This window comes from Anser brachyrhynchus, assembly GCF_964034855.1.
Source record: "Anser brachyrhynchus genome assembly, chromosome: 15".
In the NCBI taxonomy this organism is placed as follows: domain Eukaryota; kingdom Metazoa; phylum Chordata; class Aves; order Anseriformes; family Anatidae; genus Anser; species Anser brachyrhynchus.
In genome coordinates, this window is record NC_137733.1 from 8,151,953 (window position 1) to 8,176,755 (window position 24,803).

At 38.8% G+C, this 24,803-nt stretch overlaps 2 protein-coding genes across 4 annotated transcripts in view; one reads left to right on the plus strand and one right to left on the minus strand.

Moving 5' to 3' along the window:
- PDXDC1 (pyridoxal dependent decarboxylase domain containing 1) overlaps positions 1 to 17,813 on the minus strand; it is a 31,092-nt gene extending 13,279 nt beyond the window's left edge. The window contains exons 1-10 of one of the 3 annotated variants that reach the window (XM_080557313.1): positions 17,673 to 17,813; positions 9,589 to 9,662; positions 8,996 to 9,061; positions 8,205 to 8,288; positions 7,168 to 7,314; positions 4,896 to 5,085; positions 2,417 to 2,485; positions 1,866 to 1,944; positions 1,001 to 1,085; positions 107 to 155 (exon numbers count right to left, since the gene is read on the minus strand). In XM_080557313.1, the coding sequence (XP_080413439.1) occupies positions 107 to 155; positions 1,001 to 1,085; positions 1,866 to 1,944; positions 2,417 to 2,485; positions 4,896 to 5,085; positions 7,168 to 7,314; positions 8,205 to 8,288; positions 8,996 to 9,061; positions 9,589 to 9,662 (843 nt within the window). In that variant the 5' untranslated portion in view covers positions 17,673 to 17,813. Of the gene's footprint in view, positions 1 to 106; positions 156 to 1,000; positions 1,086 to 1,865; positions 1,945 to 2,416; positions 2,486 to 4,895; positions 5,086 to 7,167; positions 7,315 to 8,204; positions 8,289 to 8,995; positions 9,062 to 9,588; positions 9,663 to 16,632; positions 16,840 to 17,353; positions 17,494 to 17,672 lie in introns of those variants that run through there. The other 2 variants (XM_080557312.1, XM_080557314.1) reach the window with 2 other exon arrangements.
- Positions 17,539 to 24,730, plus strand: MPV17L (MPV17 mitochondrial inner membrane protein like; the record flags this gene model as incomplete). The annotated part of the gene is made up of 4 exons (XM_080557331.1): positions 17,539 to 17,812; positions 19,353 to 19,423; positions 20,676 to 20,705; positions 20,871 to 24,730. The coding sequence occupies 4 exons, from the start codon at positions 17,539 to 17,541 to the stop codon at positions 21,048 to 21,050; spliced, it is 555 nt and encodes a 184-aa protein (XP_080413457.1). The 3' UTR covers positions 21,051 to 24,730.
- Positions 24,731 to 24,803: the final 73 nt, after the last annotated feature.

Here is a 24,803-nt window from a genome sequence, read left to right on the forward strand (position 1 = left end):
TGAAGTTTATTACAATAAGCAGAACATAAACCATATGTACTTTGATTAGATCATGACCTTAAAGTCTAAAGCACATTATAAGATTTCTAGACATAGTAAAACATACCAGTACAGAAGAGGAGACATAACCCAAAGCCAAAGTTGCCAAATTCACTCTAGAAAAATAAATGATATTAGCACATATTAAGTGTGTATTAAAAGAGAGCATTTTAATCTCCAGTTTAATATTGCATGTTGATGTGCAAAGGGAGGTCATTTTTGTTCATGCATTTTTTTTTTGATGAACTATGCAGTAGATGTCGCTACATGGAATTCCAAGATGGTAAGCCCAAAACTAAAAATCCATTTCAATCTAAAAACATGACCAAACTTAAGGGAAATCATCCCCCTGAACTCCTACCCATAATTCAGCAACAATCTGGTATCAGAAATAAATAGCATGCAAATATAACACTATACAATGAAACATCAAAAGAAACAGTCTCTACTCCAGGTTCAGAAAAAATCTAAGAGCAGTGGAGTCTTCAATAACATTGCCTAAGTTCTTCCAATTTATTTTCCTTTTAGTTTAATCTTCCTCCCAGTTACATTGCATTCTGCTCTAATGGCAGCCTTCTTGACAACCTTCACTGAAGTTGTCACACTTCATCCTCCTTTCTCATTCTCAATAATCACCATATAATGTCTCCCCTGAATTGTCCTATAAAGCTATAAAGCCCTCTTTTCTTTGTATTCCAAGCTCTTCAAAGCATGGACAGATAAGATTACATTCTGAGTAAAAGTAACCAGTATCCTCGCTGAAATAATCACTCCAATTATTCCCGTAGATGTAAAACAATCTGAGTCTCATAGATGGATAGAATTATAGCCACACAAATTGCCTAACATGGCAAAAATCAAGATCGTCCTACGATCCTCCACTAGCTGGTTAGCTGTAAAGCTATTATTCAGACTTCTTAATGAGTATGGTTTATACAGAAAGAAATCTCAAGTTCCATACCCTTCTACGTGGAGCCACATATTATACTGCTCACAAAGTTCCTTCAGCCGCCCAAGTTTATCTGTGTGCCCAGCACCTGGTGTACCTTTGTTGAAAAGGGGAAAAAAAAAGCCATCACAAAGGATACGCATGCAAACCAGGACTCTATGAAAGAGGACCTCTTATACTGTTGTCAAAAAAGTCACTAGCAAGAGTTGGAAGGAGGATATGTAAAAAGAGCCAGCTACACAATATTCATACCTGGTTCATTGTGACATATGGACAATTGGTATTCTAGATAAATTAAAGATGCTTGCTTTGTTTGCCAATGTATGTTAAAAATACTCAGAAAATTAGATGTCCTAGGCACTGAAGGGCTCAGCAGCCTCAAAGAGATGAAAAGGTTTTTAATATTTTCAAAGTATTACTTCAGCTAAAAGAATGGAAACCAAAATTAACATCTCAGATGTATATATTTAAGTCCAAAGCAGGTAAGCCACCTCCTTCATTCAAACTTAACTTCGTTAACGAACAGTTTTGTTCTATTAACTAAAAGAAAAACGCAATTTTTTGATGCACATCCATCAAAAATTCTGAAGCGTTAACATGAAATTGACTTTCAACAAGAGATTTGTGTTCACTAAAAAAAGCTTTAGTTACATTAATGCACCAACATAAGCAGAACTGTAACAGTACAATTCACATTTGAATCAATTAAATAAAAACCCCTCTAGACAAACAATTGTCTGGTCATTAAGATACGTTACGACATTTCTTGGCATGCAAACACTAAGCTGTTTAAGAAAAAATATTTTTATTTTGGATTTTATATATATATATTCATGAAATAAGTGTGCCTTTTTTATTATTTGTCCATAGCACTTACCAGCATTAGCCACAAGCAACAAAGGCAGTTTTCCAGACTCAACATCATCTTTAATCAATCTGTCCAACAAAGCAACATCCTGTTATCAATAAGAAAAAGATATGTATTTATAAATATGTGTATCAAACAATAGAGATTTGTTTCTGTTGAACTGGAAAAGTGCATTAAGAGTGAAAGGGAACAGCATGTTAGAGTTCTGAAAGATGTTCTTAACGTCTTTGTGGCTTGCAGTTTCTTCTTCTCAAAAAGGTAAAATAAGCCAAAGGTCAAAAAAAAACCTTTGTGAAAAATACAATGCAAATACATAGTGGACTTTATAAACATACCTTCTACTACACATATTCTAGAAATCCTGGACTAAAAAGCACATTACTATATGCCATTAAAAGTGCTGACATTCCGGAAAAATTTGTCTGATTATTACAGTTATAATATTGCAGACTTAAAGGCTGAAAAATTAAGTACATTAAGTGAATGTCAATAATGTTGTTAGGAAAAAGTTTATTAATAAAAATAAAAAAAAAAGTAATTCTTAAGGAAGACAAACTTACCATTTGATGTTGAGATCCAAACATGGTGTTACAAGGCACACGGCACATGCAAGAGAGGGGTAACCCTAGCTGCAATAAAAATGATGGAATTTGAACAACTGAGACATGCTTCAGAATACTCACTTCAAGCGTTTACAGAAATACACATATTAAGTGACGTAAAAAATAGTAAACGTGTCAATAAAAAGCTGGCTACTACATTTTGAACTAAGTTTCTTGCCAAAACTTTTAATCAAATTATTAGCAGAGAAAAGAAAGCACAAGAGAAACTCGGGGAAAAAAAAAACACACAATAGGTTTGGTTAGTACATGAACTGCATACAGCATTTCTACTGAGATATCTATGCACCCACCCTTTGAATGAATATAGCCTATAAGCAAATATGCTTTTTGCATGGACCCTATTACTCTGGAAGTTCAGTCACTTTACTACTGAGTAGAGAGCTATCTGCCTACTTTGAGCATACTGCTTAATTCACATGATTATGTTCATGTTCTTCCTTTGCTATAGAGGTAAATTTCAGACAACTCTGCGTAATTAACATGGGGGTTGGATGAAGGTCTCTTACACATTTTAATCTTTAACCTGGAAGATCACTAGGCAATTGAAATCTAGTTGATCATGCTCATCACTCTGAACAGAAAGTTCATCAAATTAAGAGAACTACAGTTACAAACCAGTTTGTGTTTATACTTTTATTTGACAGAAGTTGAATTAATGTCTGATTGTCCAGTTACTCAGTTCCAATTTGTGCTCTGCAATATATGCTATTTCTCAAAGTCTAAGCTAAAACAGCATCACTTAAATTCAGTGATCACCTGATAAGGACAAGTTAACAGTAGTGCCTTATCTTTTGTTTGTACTCAGAAGCAAAAGGCTCCAAAAATACCAATTATTAGAATTATTAGCAGCAATTTTTTTTTGTATTAAAAAGGTTCAATCAATAACTACATGCAACATTTTGCCTGCAAAAGACACCAACTTATTGCAATGAACTTTTACCACTTACTACCTAAGTCATTTTGGCCCAGACCAGTTCCTTCTGTGCTAACAATTTTATTTCTCTGCTGTCTACATTTTTAATCTTAGTAGTACCTCTACTTGTCCTCTCCAAAGACTTGAGAAAACAGAAGTCCCAAGAATTTGACCCTTATTTTAGTGTATGTTAAGTTTAAAAATATCACTGAACATTACGTATGCAACAAGAAAATCTGCATATGGTCTCAATCATATGGTCTCAAAACATTCATGCAAATAAATGCTTGGCAAAACAGGTTTTGACCATAATTAAGAAAAATTGGATTTCGTTAAAGCACTGCTTTTTGGGGTAATTTGTTTTCTATTCCAAACAAAACTTTCTGAAATGGAACCACACTTCTCCCTGAATCGTATTCATTTCAAAAATGATAACATTTGTTGAAAGGAAGAAGTCAAAATCCAGTATATTTGGGTCTTTTTCACCCTGACCAGTGGCTTACAAAAAGCGCAAAGTGATCTAGAAACAATCACCCCGTCTTTTTAAATAAATAAACAAGGAGTTAGCATGTGGGTCGTTTCACTGGAAATATTCAGAAAATTTCTCTCCCTCCCACTGTATTGTTGCTGCAAAACATAGACCAAATATGCAACCTGAAACTACTTTTTCCCAGTCAAGTGTTTTTAATTTAAATATACAGTCCGCTACAGCTACTGAGGTTACTCACAGTATGGACTTCATTTCCTTTGCCAATGTTTTATAACTTTGGAAAGCGCGGTTAATAAAGCAATACCAACACACTTTATAGTATTTCTGTATTTCTAACTTAAAGATATTGCATTGGCATCAAAGTATGGTTTCACCTAAGATTCTCTTCCCCTCTCCCCTGTAATGTGTTGCTGTACAGTCACATTGCTATTGTTTTTACCATGAGGGAAAAAAAATATCTCAAAATCACCAAAGTTAAGCTCTTCCTAAAATCAGAACTGAACTTTTTTGAGGCCCAAGCTTCCTTGTTCAAAATACCCCTTTTCATGCTGTCTTTTAACAGGCATAGAAATCATCCTAAGTCTCAGAAACATAAATAATTTTATAAGGTATAAAAATCTATTATGCCCATAGAAAGGCAAAGTAGAGAAGAGGTTGAGAAGAATCTGCTTATGAGGAACACTGATTTGACAATGACAAGCAAATGTGTGGAAGGAACAGGAAAGCTGCAGAGAGAGACTGCCCAGCTTGCCTGACAATACATGTATTCAGTCAACACAGGAGTAGTGAGAAAAATTTGGAAGAACTATTAAAAGTGTAAGTTCCAGGCAGACAATTAGTTTTAAAGGAAATTTCTCACTAGTTCCAACTGATTTACAAGAGTGCTGTCAGTAGAAAGTAGCAGTGTCTTGCAGGAAAAGTCTGAATATATTTTTTGAATGTAAATTTCTAATAGGCAATATGAAGCCAGCCAGGTTCTACTTGCAGCTGAAGCCTCAACTGATTCACTTTACCTGATTGCAGAGAGCTTGGCCCAAGCCTGTTCTAGCTGCAGAACTAATGTATATAACGGGCTGCTTAGTATATAGCACATTAAATCCTTCCACTGTATAATCTTCATAGCGTGTGTGAATAACAAGTCGACAGATTTTTAGGAGACCTTCGCGATCATCTTCATGATAATAAGCTGACCCATTTTCATACCTGTAAGAAAATCTGAGTAAGTATGACCAAAAAAAAACCACCAAAACCCAAACCAACAGCTAGTTTAGTGACTAAAATGAGCTCCTTCACTGGTTAGTGTTTTAAGAGGACACAGAAAGAGCAAAAAACTATCTTAACAGGAAAAATTCAGCAGAAGGAAGCTTTGTTGAAACAGGCTGAGATGAATAATGAGAGAAGCCCACTATATATATTGATTTAAACTGAGAGACAAAGTAAGAAGAAAAGAACTTCTGGGGTCCTAAAACATTTCCTTTACAGAGTTCAAAGCCTTGCTTGGTAAGAGCTGGGGTAGGGGAGAAACACATTAATGGGTTTATCTGAGTTTATTATATGTAAATTCTAGACTACTGATCTTCAAGAGAATGCAACATGACATCCTTTAAGTTATATTAGTAAAAACTGGAATAAGATACATGAAATAGGGTAAATGGGCAGAAATGGGCAAACTTTATTATGAAGTCACAAATAAATATTTCATAATAGCCAAAAGTTACTGATGCCATTTGTAATTTACAAGGTTTGAGAGTAATACCACAATTTATTCAGTACACTGCAAAGCAATTTTCCAGATGTTTTAGATGGGTTACGTAAATGAAATATTTTTCTTCCCTGGGAATATTTTAATGATTTTACAGCTCTTTTGCCTTCAATCTGATTTATTAAGAACATTTCTTTGGGGCTTGTGAGTGTGGGAGGGTGTTCCTGCTCCTCCCCTTCCTTTTTTGTTTTTGAAACCCTTCTAAGCATTGAACTCAAATCAGTACATTAAAACTTACAGTCAAGAAATAGGAGCAAAATAAACAAAGAATAGATAAGGTGCAAATGTTCTGCACTGAGTGCAATCTGTTAACTGTCGTAACTACAGAAAACAGCAACAGCAGAAACAGCAGATACCTCAATTTATAAAGCAACTTGCATGCTAGATATTTCTTTTAGCATTTTTTGTGCAACAAGTAGATCAGTAGTCTTGGGACATTTAAGAACAGCATTTATCCACAAGTTTATGTAAAGGCACTGAAACAGATTGTCACAGACTATCTGATGCACAAATCCTGCTGAGTACTCCAGGGTTGAACTCCAAAACGACCCACATGTAAACATTTACTTCACCTTTATGCAACATTTCTGTAACCTAACGTGGGCACAGGAAAATCCCTCTAGTGTTGCTCATAGCCACAGAAAATGTCAAGAGGTATGAAGCAGTTTACAGCATGGTATTTGTTAAATGCTGTTGCCTATGAGTCACAAAACTTTGGGGACCACATTCTGTCATTAATTACAAAATCACATCTCTCTATATATACATAAACATTTGGCAAAATACCTGGGTTACCTGCAACTTCCCATATTTCATCATCACACAAAGTTTCAACATATTTAAGTCAGACAGATAGACATTATCATTGAATTTATAAAATAATCCTGATGGAGGTAAGCCTAACAATGTAAGAAGAATCCTTTACGATCTATAATTCAAACAATTAAATTTGTGTTAACTTTATATATTTAGCTATATTAACCATTTAATCTTGTACTACACACAAGAAAAAAAAAGCCAACACTTCTCAGTAGCACTGGCAACATTTTCTGAAAGATGCAGTATTGTGAGAGTGATAAAATGTTTTTTTGTTGTTTCAGGAAGAGAAAAGGAATTTCTCAACAGTGAATCCCTTCCTACCTAGAAAAGTGAGCTAGACCCAGGAAAAGCAAAGGACAAATTAACTGAATACTACTTTCAAAAATATGAAGCACCTCAAACCACAGCAACACAACATATATCTCAAAAAAAAATCAGTTAAATGATCAACCAGCTATATGTTGGAACTGCACTTTGGTCCTTAACTCCACCATATAGCCACTATAAGAAGATTTTTATGGCAACCATATTACTAACAAGTTCTGCCATTCAATGTCTTTAAAAAAAGAAAAAAATGTGATGTGTTAAAGATCTTTCAAAGAATACTTGTAATTTCATGATAGCAGTTTATTTTGTTGATATCACACGTATTTTTAAACAATTACTACTGCCCAGTTGTACTTAAGTTATTTACAGCAACTCACCTGAAAAGCCTGCAGAGCCAGAGGGTAGTGTCAGAAAGGATCCTTGTTGTAAGTTTTCTCAGTCTTTCCCTGTCCAGCACTGATATATAAGCAGCCAAACTATGCCCCAGTAGAGCCATGTGACCCTGTTCACCAACATTTTGAAGTCTGCAAGCCAGAACAGAGAAATTGCCAACTAAATACAAGTCACGAACGTTTCAGTAAATTTAGGTTTGCATGTTTTCACTACAATAGTAGAATTTGTTGACATGCAATTTTAAATATTTATCAGAGGGAAATACTGTATACCAGTCTCCCTCTTGCTGTTGTATGTTACTATACTAAAATACCAGTGTAGACATTGCACATTCACTTGGCCTAGCTGCTTACAGTAACACCTCAGCTTCTTTTTAGCCATTCAAGGTAAATCCTACTGATAACTGAAGGTTTACTGTGATCAGCAAGCATGAGTTGGAACTAGGCACCTTATCTGCATTGTGACTTTAATGTGCGTTAAACATATACCTTCCCTTCCTCACGCTGAGAAAACTCAGGAGACCGTTATTATAGCATAGCTTTCATTAGTTGATTTTTTTTTCCTGTTTTTCTTCCCCATCTCCAAACTGTTTTTCAAATATCACTGAACTTCGACAGATAAGTTAGTATTATTTCCATTTTGCAGGAAAACGGAAACCTCTTTTAAACTTCACAGGACGAGGTAGTAAATATTTTTGTTGGCATTCAAAGACGTAAGACTTTCAGACTTGAACCAACTTTCAGAAAGTAAAAAACAAAACGAGCTGTCATATCAGAGAGAATTCCATTGTACAACTCCATTTACTAATAGCCCTAACTCAATGAAAGCTTGATAATTTTAGGAAAGCCAAGCCTAATGCATTATTCTGGTTCACTATATAATGTAATTAAGTAGCCTTTAAAAAGTCACATGGTTGCACAGTATCTTTATACATTTAAGCATTTTAAAGTGCAAGCTCTGTAATATCAGAGTAGAACAAAATCAGGTATCTGCCACATCCAACAATTCATATTGACTTTACCGGTAGGCCTGTGAAGACTCCTCTTCCTCCTCACCATGCATTAGGTTCTGAACTAACTGAAGTATGCTCACCATGTCCTGGCCACTGGGTTATCAGTGAGGGGAAAACAAAAAAAAACATGAGAAAAAAACAACAAATTAAGCACCACTGTCTAGCAAAGAGGCCATTTAGGACACAATGACATTTGGAAATGCTTTTCATTCTTAGAAAAAGCTAATTCAGTGTCTCCACTCCAAAACAAGGTTAATTTATGTACATAAAAGACTTCAATAGATTTTGCAATGTTTTCTGAAGAAAAAATTTCCTCTTCCAGAGCAGAGGTTACAACAAATTTTAAGTCTGAGTTTTCAGATGTAATGATTTTATCTGCCATATGCACAAAAGCTCCATACATTTTTTAGACAGCTGTGCTAAACTGGATTTCTAAGTTTTTATATTTATTAAAAAAAAAAAAAAAAGGTTTTCTGCCTTGTCAGTCTCAGTTATTAATTTATTGCCTTGGTGTTTTAATTTTGATTCTATAGCACAGGTATATCTATATTTATTATAATGTCTTAATGACGATATGTACCAATGCACCAATTGTTTCCAATAGTTCAAAATTTCAGTCACCTAGGACAAGTAATTTTTTTTTCCCTGCACGAATATGGAAAAAGTCACAGAAGTTGTTACAATGCCAGACTATGGTAAATGCTCCTGTTTGCCTTAACACAGAAGTGTTATGTGTTACATGTATTTTACATATTCTAAACAGTATAGAACATTATTATCCAAAAACTGTTGTTGCCCACCTGCCTTGTAGTGGTCCAGGAATATCCTTCCGTGCATACTTCTTTTCATTTTCCTCCTCCGCTTTTCTGTGTTAAAGACACAAGAACAAATTATGTATTTAGTTTGTGTTTTATAGCATCAATGTAGCTGTCTTGCAAAAATACATGCTGATATGTTCGCAACTTATTTCACTGAAAAGTTTGATAAATCAGATGAGCCCAAAACAAAAGTTTAGCCAAGACTGGATTAAAGAGATTCTAAAATGTTTCTTTAATGCTTTAACAGAAAATGTTAAACTTAAAGAAGAGTCTCACATACAGACATATTAAAAGTTACTTGCACAGCAATAGGAAAAGATCTAACAACCCTGAAAAAAATGGACTTGCTGGACTTACTCTGAATATTACAGAACATGCATAAAAACACGTGTGGATATTTTAAAAATCCTATTATTTGAGAAACAGCAGTTTGTTTAGGTATAAGCTTCAGAAGGACAGGACGACCTTCAGCTACCAGGAAAATGAGTTCTATCCCACTTACTGACAATGGCATAAATAATCATACCCTGAGCACAAATAGGTATTGTTTTATGGTTGTTATTCTTTGTACATACCTTTGATTGTCTTCTAGCATCTTCATTGCTTCATTCAGATTCTTTCCCATTTCTGCTAGAGTAGGGTCAACCATCTGTCAGGAAAATAAAAGATAACTTCTATCAAAGACCAGAACAACATTTATCTTACTATTGTCCCCACAACACACTCAATACAAATTCATGCATCAGACACGCATGTGTACTCATTTAAAAATAATGTGCTGTATAACCTGAATCCAAAATAGACAAAAATGAAAACATATTATTAACCTAAAATAACTAACCCAAAACAGAACACAGTTATGATGTGGATTTTATTATTGATAGATCCAAGATTCTCACTAAAAAAAATCCTCTAGCCCCTCTGCCGTAACAGGAAAAAGCCATGAAAAACAAAATAAACAGACCACGATCAATGGATAAACCCAACACTATTATTTCTTACAAGAAAGGTACCCTCTAGAAAAAGAAGCTGTTTGGGAAGCTGAAAACTGACTAGTGTGACCAAGGCAGGTTTTAGGTCACTGAGTTGCAGCCTCTAGCTGCACAAAACAGGTTAAAAATCATGAATTCACTCCTGAGACCAGGTAGCAACAGATCCCTGTTAAAGAGCCCGTGGGGGTGGAAGAACTTTAAAAAAAAAAAAAAAGTTGAACCTATTTCCCATGAACCAGGTAACAAGTTCAAAGAAAAGCAAGTATTATTTTCTAAAGAACTGCTTTAACTGTGAAGAAGTTTCTTTAAGAAGTTGAACCCAAGAAGCCTCGCTACACTGACACAAGAGATCTGACCAGGAATATTTATCTGTTTAAGGATCGGAGGACATCCAGAAGCTTCCAGAGGATGTGAAAGGTATCATCTCAGGGCTTGGTTTACCTACAGTGGTTGATATTAAACAGTACTTGAGTATTAAATGTAGCCCATTATGAAGGTAGAAGGTAAAACCACTGATACCACTCATCAGATCTGACAGCAAAATACTCTAAGATACTCAGGTGACCCTTTCATCAGTCTCCCTTCTCCCCTTCTCTGCTCCCAAACGCACTGTAAGCATAGTGTCTGCAAATTCAGTAATAACCGTTTTTCAAGAGATTCGTCCTCATTCCAAAGCCTCCAGCAGTTAACCACTTTGACTGCTGCTTCAGTGGTTTTGTTGTTGTTGTTTTTTTTTTCTTTTTCTTTGTATGTGTGTGGAATTGGTGGTTGTTGCTTTAAAAAAAAAAATCTTAACCAAGTTTAACATTTAAGCTTACCCTACCCATAGTGCAGGGCCATAATTCCTTGTCTGCACAGTATTTGAGCAGCAGGCCTCAAGGCCTGCACATGCTTTCCTGATGGAAAAGCGTGTAACTGTGCCGCATGCGTGGTACGACACAGGCCAATATGTTTGCTCACGCAGAGGCAGACAAAAGCAAATTTAACCGCAGAAGGAAGTGGGATTAATTTATATGAGGATTTTACACTACTTTCATCCGGAGGACTGATCAAGGAGGAAAAAAATGAGAGTTACCATATGTTCAAAGACTATTTTTACCAAAATATTTAGAGATTTAACTCATATCATAGCAAGTGGTAGGTGGCTGGAAGAATCAGTAGCCAGGCATGGTCACACTGGCTCAAACCGAGGCTGACAGCTCTCTGCAGTCTGTCCTTTTAGGACTGGCCAGTAACTAATGCTTCGGGGCAGAATAAAGAACAGTGTATTCCATAAAGTTCTCCCACAGTAACCCCCAGCAGCTAACAATAGATGTTTGTTTGTTTGTTTGTTTTTTACACTTCTGGCTTCTATAACATCCAGTGGAGGTGAGGCCCACGACTGCTTCATATGCTGTGTGACAGCAGTACAAACTTGCAAAGTTCGTAACCTCATCGCAGAGATAAAAAATACCTGTGCTGCAAGCATTTGGTACTCAGAATACAACATACAGAGCTAGGCAAAAATCCTAAATATGATCATTGGCAATATTTCCATACATTTTCGAAGTGTCCAGAGTAGCATCACATCAAAGAAACTCTAGAAAAAGGTCTTAGAGACTCCCTGGAGCACAACTGATTTTTAAGGGAGTAATAATAGACATAACTTACTGATGTGACTACTCAATCTCACATACTTTGCTACAAGTTGCCATAAAACACTAGCAATGCTAAGGCAGTTATTTGCTTGAACTTTGCGTAGAGTTACATGCAAATATTCAAACAGATCTGTTGGAGATGCTGACACAAGATGTAGAGCCATTACAAAAAAGCCTCTGTGTTGCTTTTGGTTGTTACTAACACAATTAATTCACCTGCTGGAACGACAGCAGCTGTTAAAGCCTGCATATGCTTACCTTGTGACTCACTGAGTCTCAGTGGCAATTACCCATGCATGAAACCCTTGTGTCAATAAGCTAGCAGAACAAAGACATAAAATACAGTTTTATGTCGTGAGATAAAGTCACAAGAAGTTACGCCAAGAAACGTAAAATGCTACGACATCCAGCAAGTCCTCCAGTTCTGATGTGGATTTAATTGGAAGATGAACCCCTTCTGCATTTTTCCAGCCGCTAAGTGGATGCACAGCAATTCATTTTCTCATTTGAACTACAGGATGCAAAAGAATCCTTTTGTTGCTGCACACTGAATTTTATACATGCTCCCTCCTCTGCTCAAATCAGTGAGGGCACAGAGGTGGGAAGGAGCAGACTATCTGCAGAATTTAAACAGCAAGAAAAACAGGTGTGGTGAAGTTGCAACAGCAAGACAGTTAGGGAAATTCTGGACACACTTCAATAACATGCCATGATCACGTAGTACGTTGGTTCAGTTCAGTCTGTAAATAAGGTCATGTGTGGATAGACCCCAAGCAGCAGTAACAGAGGTTTTTTTCATGTTCTTGAAGTAAGACTAGCAGACAAGCTCTCCAATACTACCTTCTGACCATCACATCCACATCCATTTTGGGGGAGGAGATGGGGGGTGCAAAACAGCTGCACAGATGTAAAAGGCATCCTGCCTGCACGAGGCTTTCCATGGGGACTTTTCCAACACAGTAAGATCTACAAACACAATTGTAAAACCAGTAGCCATAACACCTGGAGAACAGCAGAAGATGAACTTATATATGTGTAAGGGAAGTGCATCAAAAGCCTATCTTTCTCATGAAGATAAGAGAAACTTGTGGGCCAGAAACGTTACTGGCCTGGGGCAACCGGAGGTGGCCCTGCTGCATAAACTGCCCATCCCTTCCCAACAAACTGTGGAGCCATAATTTCGAGATCCTATAAAAGCAACCCACAAAAGCAAACACGGGAGACAGAACTTGGAAGGTGTTAACCTGAATTTAAATACCCATCTATGCAACCTGAAATTCTACTCTTAGCTTGCATGGTCACCACTGCCAGGCCATCAAACTCATTCAGAGCCTTCCTCCTTAGGCACCTGAAAGAGCCTTTTGTCTTCCTACCTGAGAATCTTCACATAGCAAAACTGCAGACTGTTTCAGCTCTCAAAAGCATTTTGAAATGTTTGTTGCGTAATTCACTTTCATGTGAATGTATTTTCAGAAGGCTGAATGTCTTTCATTGCACTGCTTGTCGATCTTCAACGCACTGCGCTTAGAAACTTACATTTTGTTTCAGTGCTTTAGTTTATGTAGGACTTCTAGCTATTTACTGGCCTGACAAAAAGAGTAAGTTTCAGGGGCACTTATTTGTTTGCTTGTTTATGAGTGGCTAGGCCAGCAAAGCTGGATTTCTTCTTCCTTGCTTCTTGATTACGCCTGTTAAAAATTTACCTTCAAAACAAGCTGCTTGTCCAGTCATTTAGTGCCTACAGTCCCCATACGAGTATATTTACAACCCATCTTGGAAGGAGAAGTAAAACCTTCACAGGACAAACAACGCAAATACAACATTAAAGCAAGGTGCACTGACACTCCAACTGAGCTCACTTCCTTTCACCAACAGGCTTCATCGTCGAGTTCCTCTGGACCAATTTGTTTGACCTCCTGCAGGGTTTGCATCCTTCACGTGCACTATCCCAATAAACTTGTTTTCAGCTCTGCAGTTCTTTCTGCCAAGTACTAGCAGAACTTGTGGGAAAGCTGTGGGCACTTCTATCCTCCATCCAGCACAACGGAATGTTCATGCCTCTAAATTCTTCTCTATCTTGTGAGCTCACTTGCATTAAACACACTTTAACTATTTTTACCTTTTTTCCCCTGTTTAAGCCTGAGATGATTTATGAGGTTGCTTAGGCCTACATTTCCTGCAGAACTGAAGGACAGGGGAGTGGTGTGGTTGCTTCCTTTTAGATTGTGTCCAGCAGGAAACCAGTGAAGCAGGGGATTAGGTCTCCTGCAGCACAAGCCAGCTCTCAGTTAGCTCTGATACTTGTCAGCCTCCCCATACCTGCAGTAGCTCCCATCTCTAATATTAGCAAGTGGATCCAGGCTCACTATCAACATCCACTATAGATTTTCTTTTCAATATGCTTTTCCTTTGCTGAAAAGGCACTTAGGGAAAAATGCAAACAAGGAAACAACTCCAAAAACCGGGACATTACTTGCAGATGCAGAAACTGAAACTGCTCATATTAGCCTTAGTTTCTGCCCTCAGCCCTTCCCTGGGTACCACGGGATGACTGACCACGGTTAGGTGATCCTTTAACCAGGTGGCTTCCAAGACATGCCATGTCCTTTCAAGCTCCAAGGAGGCACTAGCCACCACTTCGTCCTTCATTCAGCATCCCGACACCTCCTGCCCCCTCCGGTTCGTCCAGAACCCTGACATTCACTCGCCTATCTCATTCTTACCGGTTGTTGCCTTTGAGATGCGCTAATTAAATTCAGTAAGGTTAATGTTGTGAGAGGCACAATTTGTGTTTACTTTTGCAAGTAATGTAAGTGTAAAAATGTAATTACAAAATGTAAGTGATCTATTATTCTTTAAGCACTTTGAACTGTAAAATACAGGCAGCATGTCACACCTCAGGGTCACCTGGCAACAGGGGGAAAGATAAGGGGTCATCTCTGGTTGTGAGAAGACCGAACACCAATTACAAATTCCAAAGTGAGAATGCTGTTTCATATCAGCGTTTTACAATCTTTACTTTGCACTTCTGCTGGCTGTACTCCTAATGCCAGAAAGGGATGATTTCAAACAGTCTGCATAAACTATTCTGCGTGCAAAGAGACTCACAGGCGTAGCACAGTACTTCACCAGAAGTATGCTTTATTTCCCCCTTACGTTATTATATTTGCCTAGAAAAAAAGTTTTACCAGCCAAGAAAAAAAAAACATTCTCAACAATAAATTAATCTCAAACAATGATCAGAATTCTTCAAGCCAAAATAATACTGTGTTTATTCTGCAGGCTAAGAAATGCCTTAGATGACAAATAAAAAAGCAGCACTTTCCTGACTATTAGCCTTGAATGCAGAAGGCTACTGTTACCACAAGGCTTCTGCTTACAGGCATTTGCTCTTTTAAACTTTATCACTTCCTTGTCATGCAGCAGGACTGGCACACACATCTGCTGTCACAAGCACTCCCTGAAGTTACCAGGATATTGTGGTAATTAATGCAGGAACAAAAGAAAAAAAAGTCACAGGCTGAGAGAGAAGCCCAAACAGTTTATTCATGTTTAGGGAAAACAGCGCTGCAGAGACAGCAAGGAGATGCAAAGAAAGAATTTGCCCTATTTTACCAGCGACAGTCACCTAACTTGAAACTTAAAATGTTAAAATCCTTCAAGAGTGGTCATATATGACAACATAAACGGAGCAAAAAAATCACAGATCTGCTGCCCAAACTTCTCGAGTTGAACACAGGCTTCCAGAAGAAATTAAACCTGAAATTCACCCCCAAATTTCTGAATTTCTGAAAAAAAAAAGCATCCTAATTATACCACTGAAGACACACAGTGTTCATAAATTAAAAAACAAAAAGCCATGTCTGATAAAACAAAGATCACTTGCAAAACTAAACTATGAGATTGCTGGTGTGCACAACTGCATGTCAGATTCTACAAGTTCTCCTCGCAAGCCTACCATGCAATGTTTTCAATTCTCAAGAAGTTTCTCACACACTTAAATCATTTCATTTGCATGCAACTAATGAGTGTAGTCATTCACTGTCACCCTATAGTTAGGTGATTCCAACAAAAGGCCTTCTTCATTATGAAAAATACAAAGTTTTTACAAACTTTTATACAAATTAGAAAGCACTTATCACTGATATCCCAATAAGCTGTATGTATAAAAACATAAAAAAGGAGACATGGTACAAATAAAAGACACTCAGATGCATTATGATACTGCTTAATAAGCACAAGGTAAGGGGATGCACATTCTCGGAGGATAAAAATATCCCAGCTTGGATGAATTTCAATTTGATTCATGAAGAACACTTCTTTTATATCACACACAAGACCAAATAAAGTGCGGATTTTACTGATTCACAGCTATCTTAGCTAATGGCTACTTCAAGAGGGCACTAAGTGCATGGAAGACAATAATTGGGTTATGACATGACACAGAGTGCTACAGCTTTTATCATCCAAGGCGAAAAGAGCCATGATGAAAAAATAAGAGAGGAAGTAAAACAAATGCTAACTCTTTACACACATCTATTTGTGTATGTGGAAAATGAGATACACAAGTTTTCATAGGGCCCTCGCCATGACAGACTACTACTGACATCAAGAATTCAAATAACCAAAACACAGACTTCCACTCCATTACAAAATTTAAGCATTAATTCTTGCAGGGTGTTTTCTTTGCTTGTGATGACCTAGTTGCACACAGTTTTTAAGCAGTCTGTCAGCACTATAGGGCAGTAAGTTGCCCTGTATCAGTGCGCCTTCTTTAAAGTCTGCTGGATTCAAGCACAGTAAAGACCATATTCCAAACTAGTAGTCAGTTAGGTTTTACTTATTAAAACTTTTCAGAAGAACGAGCAGTCACCATGACTTCTGTTAGTGCTAGTAAAGAACTGAAGCATTTAAAGCCGACCAAATACTCCTTAACATTGCATTCTTCATTTGGATTCTAATACAGCTGTTTTGCTGTCTACTTACTAACCACGTTAGAGAGTCCTTCTGAATTTCCTTCTCATTCATTTTACTGCAGCACATCCCATTCACACTTATCTAGCTGATTCTAAAGACTACAAAAAAACGAACATGCTGAGTACAGGAAATGATGCAAAGTGGAAGGAAGCAGTAACATCTCTACAGCACACAGAGTGTACGCTGCTGCAAATGCATACTGTCCTGAAAGGCATACAACAACGGAGATAAGCCATATACGAATAATGGTGATAAGCCACATCCGTGCAGCCGGCCTCTCCTTGCTTTCAGGACAGGTCTCCCAAAACACCGCAGGTGCAATGAGAGCCCAAAGTGTGACAGGTCCCAGAAAACTCCTCCAGATACTGATTCTCAGTGACAACAGCAAAATCAAGTTTCTCAGTGACTGACATCATTACACAATTGCTATTTGCTTTGTACAGGGCGCTGAACAGAAAAGAGCAAACAGCGCTATCTCCCCACTGCCCTGCTGCAGCCCAGGAAACGAAACCGTCAGGAGCCCCCAGGAACCGGCAGGGAGCCCCCAGGAACCCCCAGAAACCAGGCTCTGCAGGAGGAGCGGTGCTCACACCTCAGCCAGGCGCCGACCCCGTGCCTCAGGCCCGGCGGGGCGGCCCGGGAGCCCCGGGGCCCTGCGCGCTCGGCGCCGGTCCGCGGCCCCCTCACCCCGGCGGCCCCCTCACCCCTCAGGGCCCTCCCGTCCCCCCGCATACCTTCTCCAAAGAGGCGTCCATGGCCGGGGACGCCCCGCGGCTCGCCGCTTCCGCCGGGCCCGGGCGGCTCCACGCTGGCAGCGCTGACGAGGCAGCGGCGGGCGGGGCCGGCAGCGCTCACCGAGGGCACGGCGGCGGCTCCCCGCGCTGCGGAGGGCGGGGGCTGTGAGGGCGGCCCGGCCGCGATGGCGGCGGGGTGGGCGGGCAGCGTCCTGCTCTACGCCGGGCTCACCGCGGCCGGGGACGCGGCGCAGCGGCGGGGCCGCGGGCAGCCCCCGGACTGGGCGCAGACGCGGCGGGTGGCGCTGCTGGCCCTCACCTTCCACGGCAACCTCAACTACGTGTGGCTGCGGGCGCTGGAGAGGGCGCTGCCCGGCCGCCGGCCGGCCGCCGTGCTGGGCAAGGTGCTGTGCGACCAGCTGCTCGCCGCCCCGGTCGCCGTTGGTGCCTTCTACACGGGTGAGTGCCGCGGCTCGGGTGCGCCCCCGGCCGTCCCGTTTCCAAAAGGCAGCCAAGCGTGGCTGTGAGGGAAGCGGGACAGCTCAGCAGGCTGTGCCCTCCTCTGCCTCACGGGTGTGTAGAAGCACAGCGCGCTGCCCTGAGTGATAAGGGATAACCTTGAAAGCCAAGAAATAAGAAGAAACTTTAGACTCTGAAGAGACTATCTGCATGGTATCAGGAGGTCTGCGTTTTATGACCCTGCCAGGAATTTACTCAGTTTATGACTGAAGAGAAAGGAAGCCAAGGAAGAAGTCAAACATGACATTTTTACTTTCTGCCCATGTCAGAACGCGAGCAGAGACTTGCCCAAGGACCAGGAGGATGTGAAGGACCCAAGAAGGAAGGGAGGGTAAAAATACCTAAATTAGGCGGCAGTAGGAGCCTATAATGTGTCAGCTGAGAGATACCGATAACCTCGTGGCATGCATGTATCTAGAACGATACCTGCGGTGGGCTAAGTTACTTCAGGTCTCTGCTATGTGCAAATGTGTAGCTTTGGATTTTAGATCGATTTGTTACAAGCATGTTGTCATAGAAGTTCATAGAATCATCAGGGTTGGAAAATCTGGTCCAACCATCACCCTACTACCAATGTCACCCGCTAAACCATGTCCCTAAGCACCACGTCCAACCTTTCCTTCAACACCCATCACCTTCACTTAATGTAGGTCGCATCTTCCAGTCACGGTGGGTGATCTTTAAAGGGCTGCTACAGCTTTCTACGGCTTTTAGAAAGACACCTAGTTTGACACGTGAGGGTTCCCATCACAGGGAATAGTTTAAACGGTTCATTATTTTGACTATTTTGCGTTTTATCTCCAGTTTGTATGGTCTAATCCATAATTTCAAATCATGCTGCTTTTCTCTTGTCTTGGGTTTAATGATGGGAGCCCGCTGCAAGGTTGTGTTTGCCTAGAATCGAGAGGAGCTTGGACCAACTAGAATTTATTTACAATTTTGAAATGCTGCCTGTGGAAATTTAAACAAGTAGGTTTTGAAATTGTTCTACTTGTCTATTCTAGGATTTGCATATGAGATAGATATTTATGAAGATAACAATAGCAGGCTGATTATGGCCCAAATAATTTTTTTTTTTAAAAAAAAGGGTGCCCTTTTCCACTGACTTCAGTGGGCTGGGGCACCTAAACCCTGTTGAGGACCTGGGCCACCTCTGGCAATTCAACAATATGCACGGTGCTTCATTCTGTCTGTCTCCTGGGTGTAAGATGTATTTGTTTTGTATCTGCTTTTACTGCCACTGCAGAGTTACGTGGGCAGAGACCATATAACTGAAAGCCACATAACCTGGAGAGCCAAGTCAATAGATGAGGATATACGATGTAGCCATTTTAGGTAGTAGGAATGGTATTTTTTCTTTGTAATATTTATCAACTTTTCTTTCAAAATGTATTTTGAGAACAGCTTGGGATATTATTGAAAAAAAAGTGAACATTTTATTATTTTTTTTTTCTGATTGTCTTAAGTATTTTACCACCAGGTATGAGCATCCTTCAGAGGAAAGAGGACATCTTTTCAGACTGTAAAAAGAAATTTTGGAATACCTATAAGGTAAGGCAAGTGATTAACTTATCACCCAGCTACACAGAAAAAATAACATTATTGTATAAAATATTTTAAATATTATGTCTTCTTCTAACAGCCTCCCTCTTACTTCGTTATTTGATTATGTGTAGGAAACTTTAAGTACCAGCAGTCATCTGAAGTCCAGGTAATTTGGGGCAGGCAGGACTGCCAGATGAATGAAATAATGCCATTCCAAAAATGCACAATATTTATATATATATAAAACACTTGCACCCGGCTCTGTTTGAGTGAGAGCCCTACAGTACAACACTGAATGTTATACGCTAAGATTGCACTACCTTTCCTCTTAAGAAGTACGCACGCTCCAGTTAGTACTCCATTTAGTTAGCAATACTATTGACAACACGTACGTGAACACCTGTTAAAAACATTAGTTATAGAGACATCTTTTTTAGGAATCATTTTGAGCCTGTACTTTTCACTGACAGTCTTCTCACTTTCAGAAATGCAATCCCTTGTTCTAGGAAGGCTTGGATATAAATAGCTGGTTTTGGTTAGCATTTCTCTATACCAAGGAAAAAAAATTGTGCTATCTCAGAGCTGAGCAACTTAAGAATTTTAAAGATTTCTCAGGCACGGGAAGAAAGATAGATTAAAATAAAAGTATAATAGAAGGAGAAACTGTGATGTGCCATGTGCATTTTTCTTTACAATGATAGGATGTAGGTAGGATAGAAAAGGATTATTTTTACTGCTGGAGAAGATGACTCTAAAAACAGTGCCCACTCTATCCTATCAAAACATAAGGTTTCTATTGACCTTATGTTCTATGAGTAAATTATCTGTTGATTTTTGCAAGAAAGTCTTACGTGTATGAGTAACTAGAGGGAGCATTGAACGTGTGAAATAAATAGTGTTCAGTGGTATTTTTCATTCATGGTTGAAACAAATGTTCACATATTTAAACAATTGTTCACCCATCTGGTAAATGTGCTTATGTATTTGGTGTCAGGTGACTTTGAAGATTTCACTGTAATTAGAGTTTTGTATTTAAAATGAGTCAGAATAATCTCTTGAAGAAATTCCTTGCATGGCAGCTCATAAAGATGATTAGTAGTTTAATATTGCAACCTCAAAGTTAACCAGCTTAATTTATATTTCACCATCTTCTATTAATTTTATTAAAATATATTTTAGTCTTTGCTAAAAGTGGTAGGAAAAACTTAATCTTTGTGGTTGAAGTCTACAAGAATAACATGATTCGTTTTCATTTCAGACAGGACTGATGTACTGGCCTTTTGTGCAGGTGAGTTTTGGGGCAACTCAGTGAGCCTTTCTTTCTGTAAAACCTGATGCTATGCATTTAGAGGATATCTAACCTAATGAGAAGTCAGTGGAGTTTTGGGGCATGTAAGTACAAGACCTAACAATGACTGGAGCACTAACTGAGCTCTCTCTCCTTCCAACACAGCTGTCAAACTTCGTTTTTGTCCCCGTTTACCTGCGCACAGCTTACACTGGGCTTTGTGGCTTTGTCTGGGCTGCCTTCATTTGTTTTTCCCAAGAGAGTGGAGATGGCACAGTAAAGTCAGCATTTATGTGGCTCCAAAGAGAGAAGGTCAATGCAGATGAAGAACCATCACAGAAATAAGAACTTCAGTTCTGAACCCATTCTACATCTAAAGTGAGCTTATGAAAGTCAGTAAACTGAGCTGCAGTTTCATTGCTGTGTTTAGAATAATCATCTCAACATTTTTTGGTTAGTATAAGCAGTGGAACAGTTTGTCTTTTTGCCTGTTTATTTTTTATAAAATAGGCCAATTGTTTATTGGCACTGAATTATTTTCATGCTGCCAGCCCATCTCTTCTGGGAACAGCTGACTTACAGGGCAGCATAAGCATTTGCACATCATGTCAGACTGTCTCACTGGGGAGAAATATTAACTGTAATTTAATTTTCAAGCAACTTGTAGTCTCTAGAAAAAGGGGAATAGAACGTTAAATCCTCAACTGTTGTATTTGACAATTGTTATCAGTGCAAGATTGCTTTTGCAGAACAAAATTTAATAGATTTCTTACCTAAACAGTGGCAACAACTCTATTTTATTCAGAGAAAAAAAAGACTCTATTTGTAGAAATATATTCATGTTCCTTTTGTCTTACCTGGGAGAACAATTGAGTTTGGACAACGCTCTCAGCCACATGGTCTGATTTTTGGGTGGCCCGGTGCAGACTCAGAAGTTGGACTCAGTGATCCTTGTGGGTCTCTTCAACTCAGGATATTCTATGATTCTATGATTCTGTTCATAGGAAACACTGTCATGTAGTAACTATACATAGGAAACTAGGAAATGGTGAAAATCAGTTATAGACTTATTCTGTCAACTGAGGACCAGGTCTGGATGCAGGTAGGGATAATAAGGGAGTCCTTAGTTTATTAGAACGACATTTTAGGCCTTAAATTTTAAGCTTGAAACAGTATCTGATTAAACCTATCTTGATGATGATTGTAAGGACAAGACTTAACCCTCTTTGTTGTGATGATAATAACCACTTTGAGGAATGTCTAAGTTCCTCAGTCTTACCTAAACAGTAAACCAATGCCTGCTTAGGTTATAAAGGAACACTCCTTTAGCCAGCAGCTGTACTACTTAATATATTGGTTACAATGGTTTGTCACTGCAGGAGCCCAGTGCTACTTAGGGCGGACACGGAAAGGGATCACGCAAGCACTGCCCAATCTATTCCAGGTAAAATCAAGTTTAGCAGAACCCATTAGTCAAGAGTGGTGCAAAGTACCTGTGTGGCCTTGACTACAGAACTACAGTGTATTGGGGGGGAGGGGGGTGTGCTTTTTCTACAGTCCGTTTTGGTGACAGACAGGTGAAAGAGGTAGCTTCCTTCTTGACAGAGAAGTCAGTGCAATTCCATCATCACCTTGCACAGGCAGACCTGGAAGAGGCAACCTGCACCTGCCTTAAGTAATTAATTTTAATTGACTTTAGACATCTGTAGCGTGGACATCTGCAACTTGGCTAAATACTTTAAGCTCTACTTATAGTTAGTGGGGGAAAAACAGGTAGTTTTGGATATCTGTTTTAGGGTAGGATGAATTATGCACTGTGTCTGTTTCTTGCCATCGCTAACAGTCCAAGGTGACTGGCTCCTATGTAGATAATTTCATTGTACATGTTTGTATGTGGTGGAATTAATTCCTCTTCTTAATGGCTGTCTTACATGTCTGTATGGGAGTAGTTCAGTGGGTGTTGTTGCACAGATGCCACAGTGTATATTGGGCAGTCCTGAAGTAGGACATCCCGGTAGCAATAGAAATCCACAGAAGAACTAACTGCATTTTATCTGTCTACTTAAAAAAGGAAATATGAATGAATAGGTATTTCAGGCTGCTACAGCTGTTAAATTGTTATTGTGTGTATATATCTAAAGTCCTTGAGATAAAGAAGCAATTCCAGTAGTGTTTTGCTGTTAATATATTTTTAGGAACAGAAGAGTATTTTAGTCTGTTCTGTCAATGAGACTTAAAATTTTCAGATGATGTATGATAATAAAGTATTTGACTTTATTTTTACAGGTACTTTTTATTTTTGCTTGTGCCTTAAGTGTTAAGGATTAATAGAATTCATTTGGAGAATGGAACTGGAAAATAATGACATTACAAGGAGAGTGAAGTAGGGATATGGTGGTGTTCCGCTGCATGCTGTAGCAGTATGCCATATTAAGCTGCAACTCTGTGGTGCACAGAAGTATTTCTGCATGGGTATAGTGAGTAAAGCTTAATCCCTAGGCGAACCAAGAATTTAAAACTCTTCTCATGATCTTTGTAATGCTGATGCTTTTCTTTAGCAAGAGCATTTAATGAATGGGAACATCCATCTTTTATTTTAAATGGCTTCAAAGCTTACATAAGCTGTGCTTTATTGCTCTAGGCTTTTGTGATGCCAGCTTTTTCTTGGGAATTTGAGCTAAATCCTCTTTGTCTTCAAATTTATCTGACTGTGGGCTTCAGGGTTTTCTTCCATATTTTTGTTATGTGAAGCATGGTTCTTTCATGTAATAAGAGCCTGCAGCTCTTATATTTTAGTAAACTTAAGATTGTGCATATTTCTCTTTCACTTTCTCTGTTTTTCTTGATAAACTACTTGATCTTGATGGTTAAGTAACCCAAATCTCATTTCACATATATTTTTATATTTTTGTAAATAGCAGCACTGATTGTACTAATAAACATTCCAGATACATAATACAATAAAATGAAGTGGGGGGGGGGGGGGTGTCACAATTTCTCAGTGTGCATAAATTGATGCACCTCCTAAAGATTTCCCACCTCTGTCAATTCAGTCTGTCGGAGGATCTACCCCACTAGTTATTAAAGACTTTATTATTTCTTGATAAAATTTTGACTTAGAATATTAATTTCACAGAATGGTTGAAGTTAGAAGGGACTTCTGGAGGTCCAGACCAGGTCATCTAGTGCAACTCCATTTGACACATACATTACTGAATTACTAGGAGAATCAAACACAAGTTATTTCTTTAAAAAAATAAATAAAATGAGCTGTGTGAGAGTTGTCCTCTTTTTGTTCCACCACCCTTTCAAAAACTGTCATAAGAGAGTTAGGTTTTATGACTATTTGAAGGGATTATACTGCTCTTAATGCCAGCTGAACATGCAGATTTCAGTAACTAGAAAGATAGGAATAGAATTAGACGTCACATAGGTGCTCAGGAAAGAGGGAACATGCTGCCAACAGCTACTAGCCATGCATTCAGATGACATTTCCATTTCATGGATTCTCTCTAAGAGCAAATGCATTGAGAAGACAAATTTAGATCAGGTGCAGTTCTAGCTTCGTGTTATTCTGGATATCTGTGGAGACTTAAAATCTGAATTTGACAAAATCAAAATTTGAAAATGTATTTTTCTGTTGCAAATCTTTCATGCAAATGAACCTCCTGTGCTTACTGGTATGTGAAATTCTCCAGAAGGCTTCTGTCTTCTTCACACCAGAAACAACCATCCGGTAACACAGCATAAAATAACTAGTTTTATACTGTAGTGAAGGTGAAATGGCCTGTAGTTTGGTACCGTATCTGATAGGTAACTTCTCTGTATAGCACAAACTCTGAAATCTGTACAGCTTTTGCCATCTGGTTCTCTGCTGTGATGCTAGTGCTTTCTGCTACTACTAGTGCCAGTACACTGAGATGTGCAAGAAATACTTGAATCTGTCTAAAATAATGAATTTCAAGTTGACTGAAAAATGTCTGTGTTTTTGAAAAGGTTTAATAAACTTTGAATGTTGTTCTTTGGCTCTGTCTGTCTTTAACTAGTGTGTGTACAAAAGCCAGGTCTTGTGCAAAGTTCCATGGGATCTTCATGGAC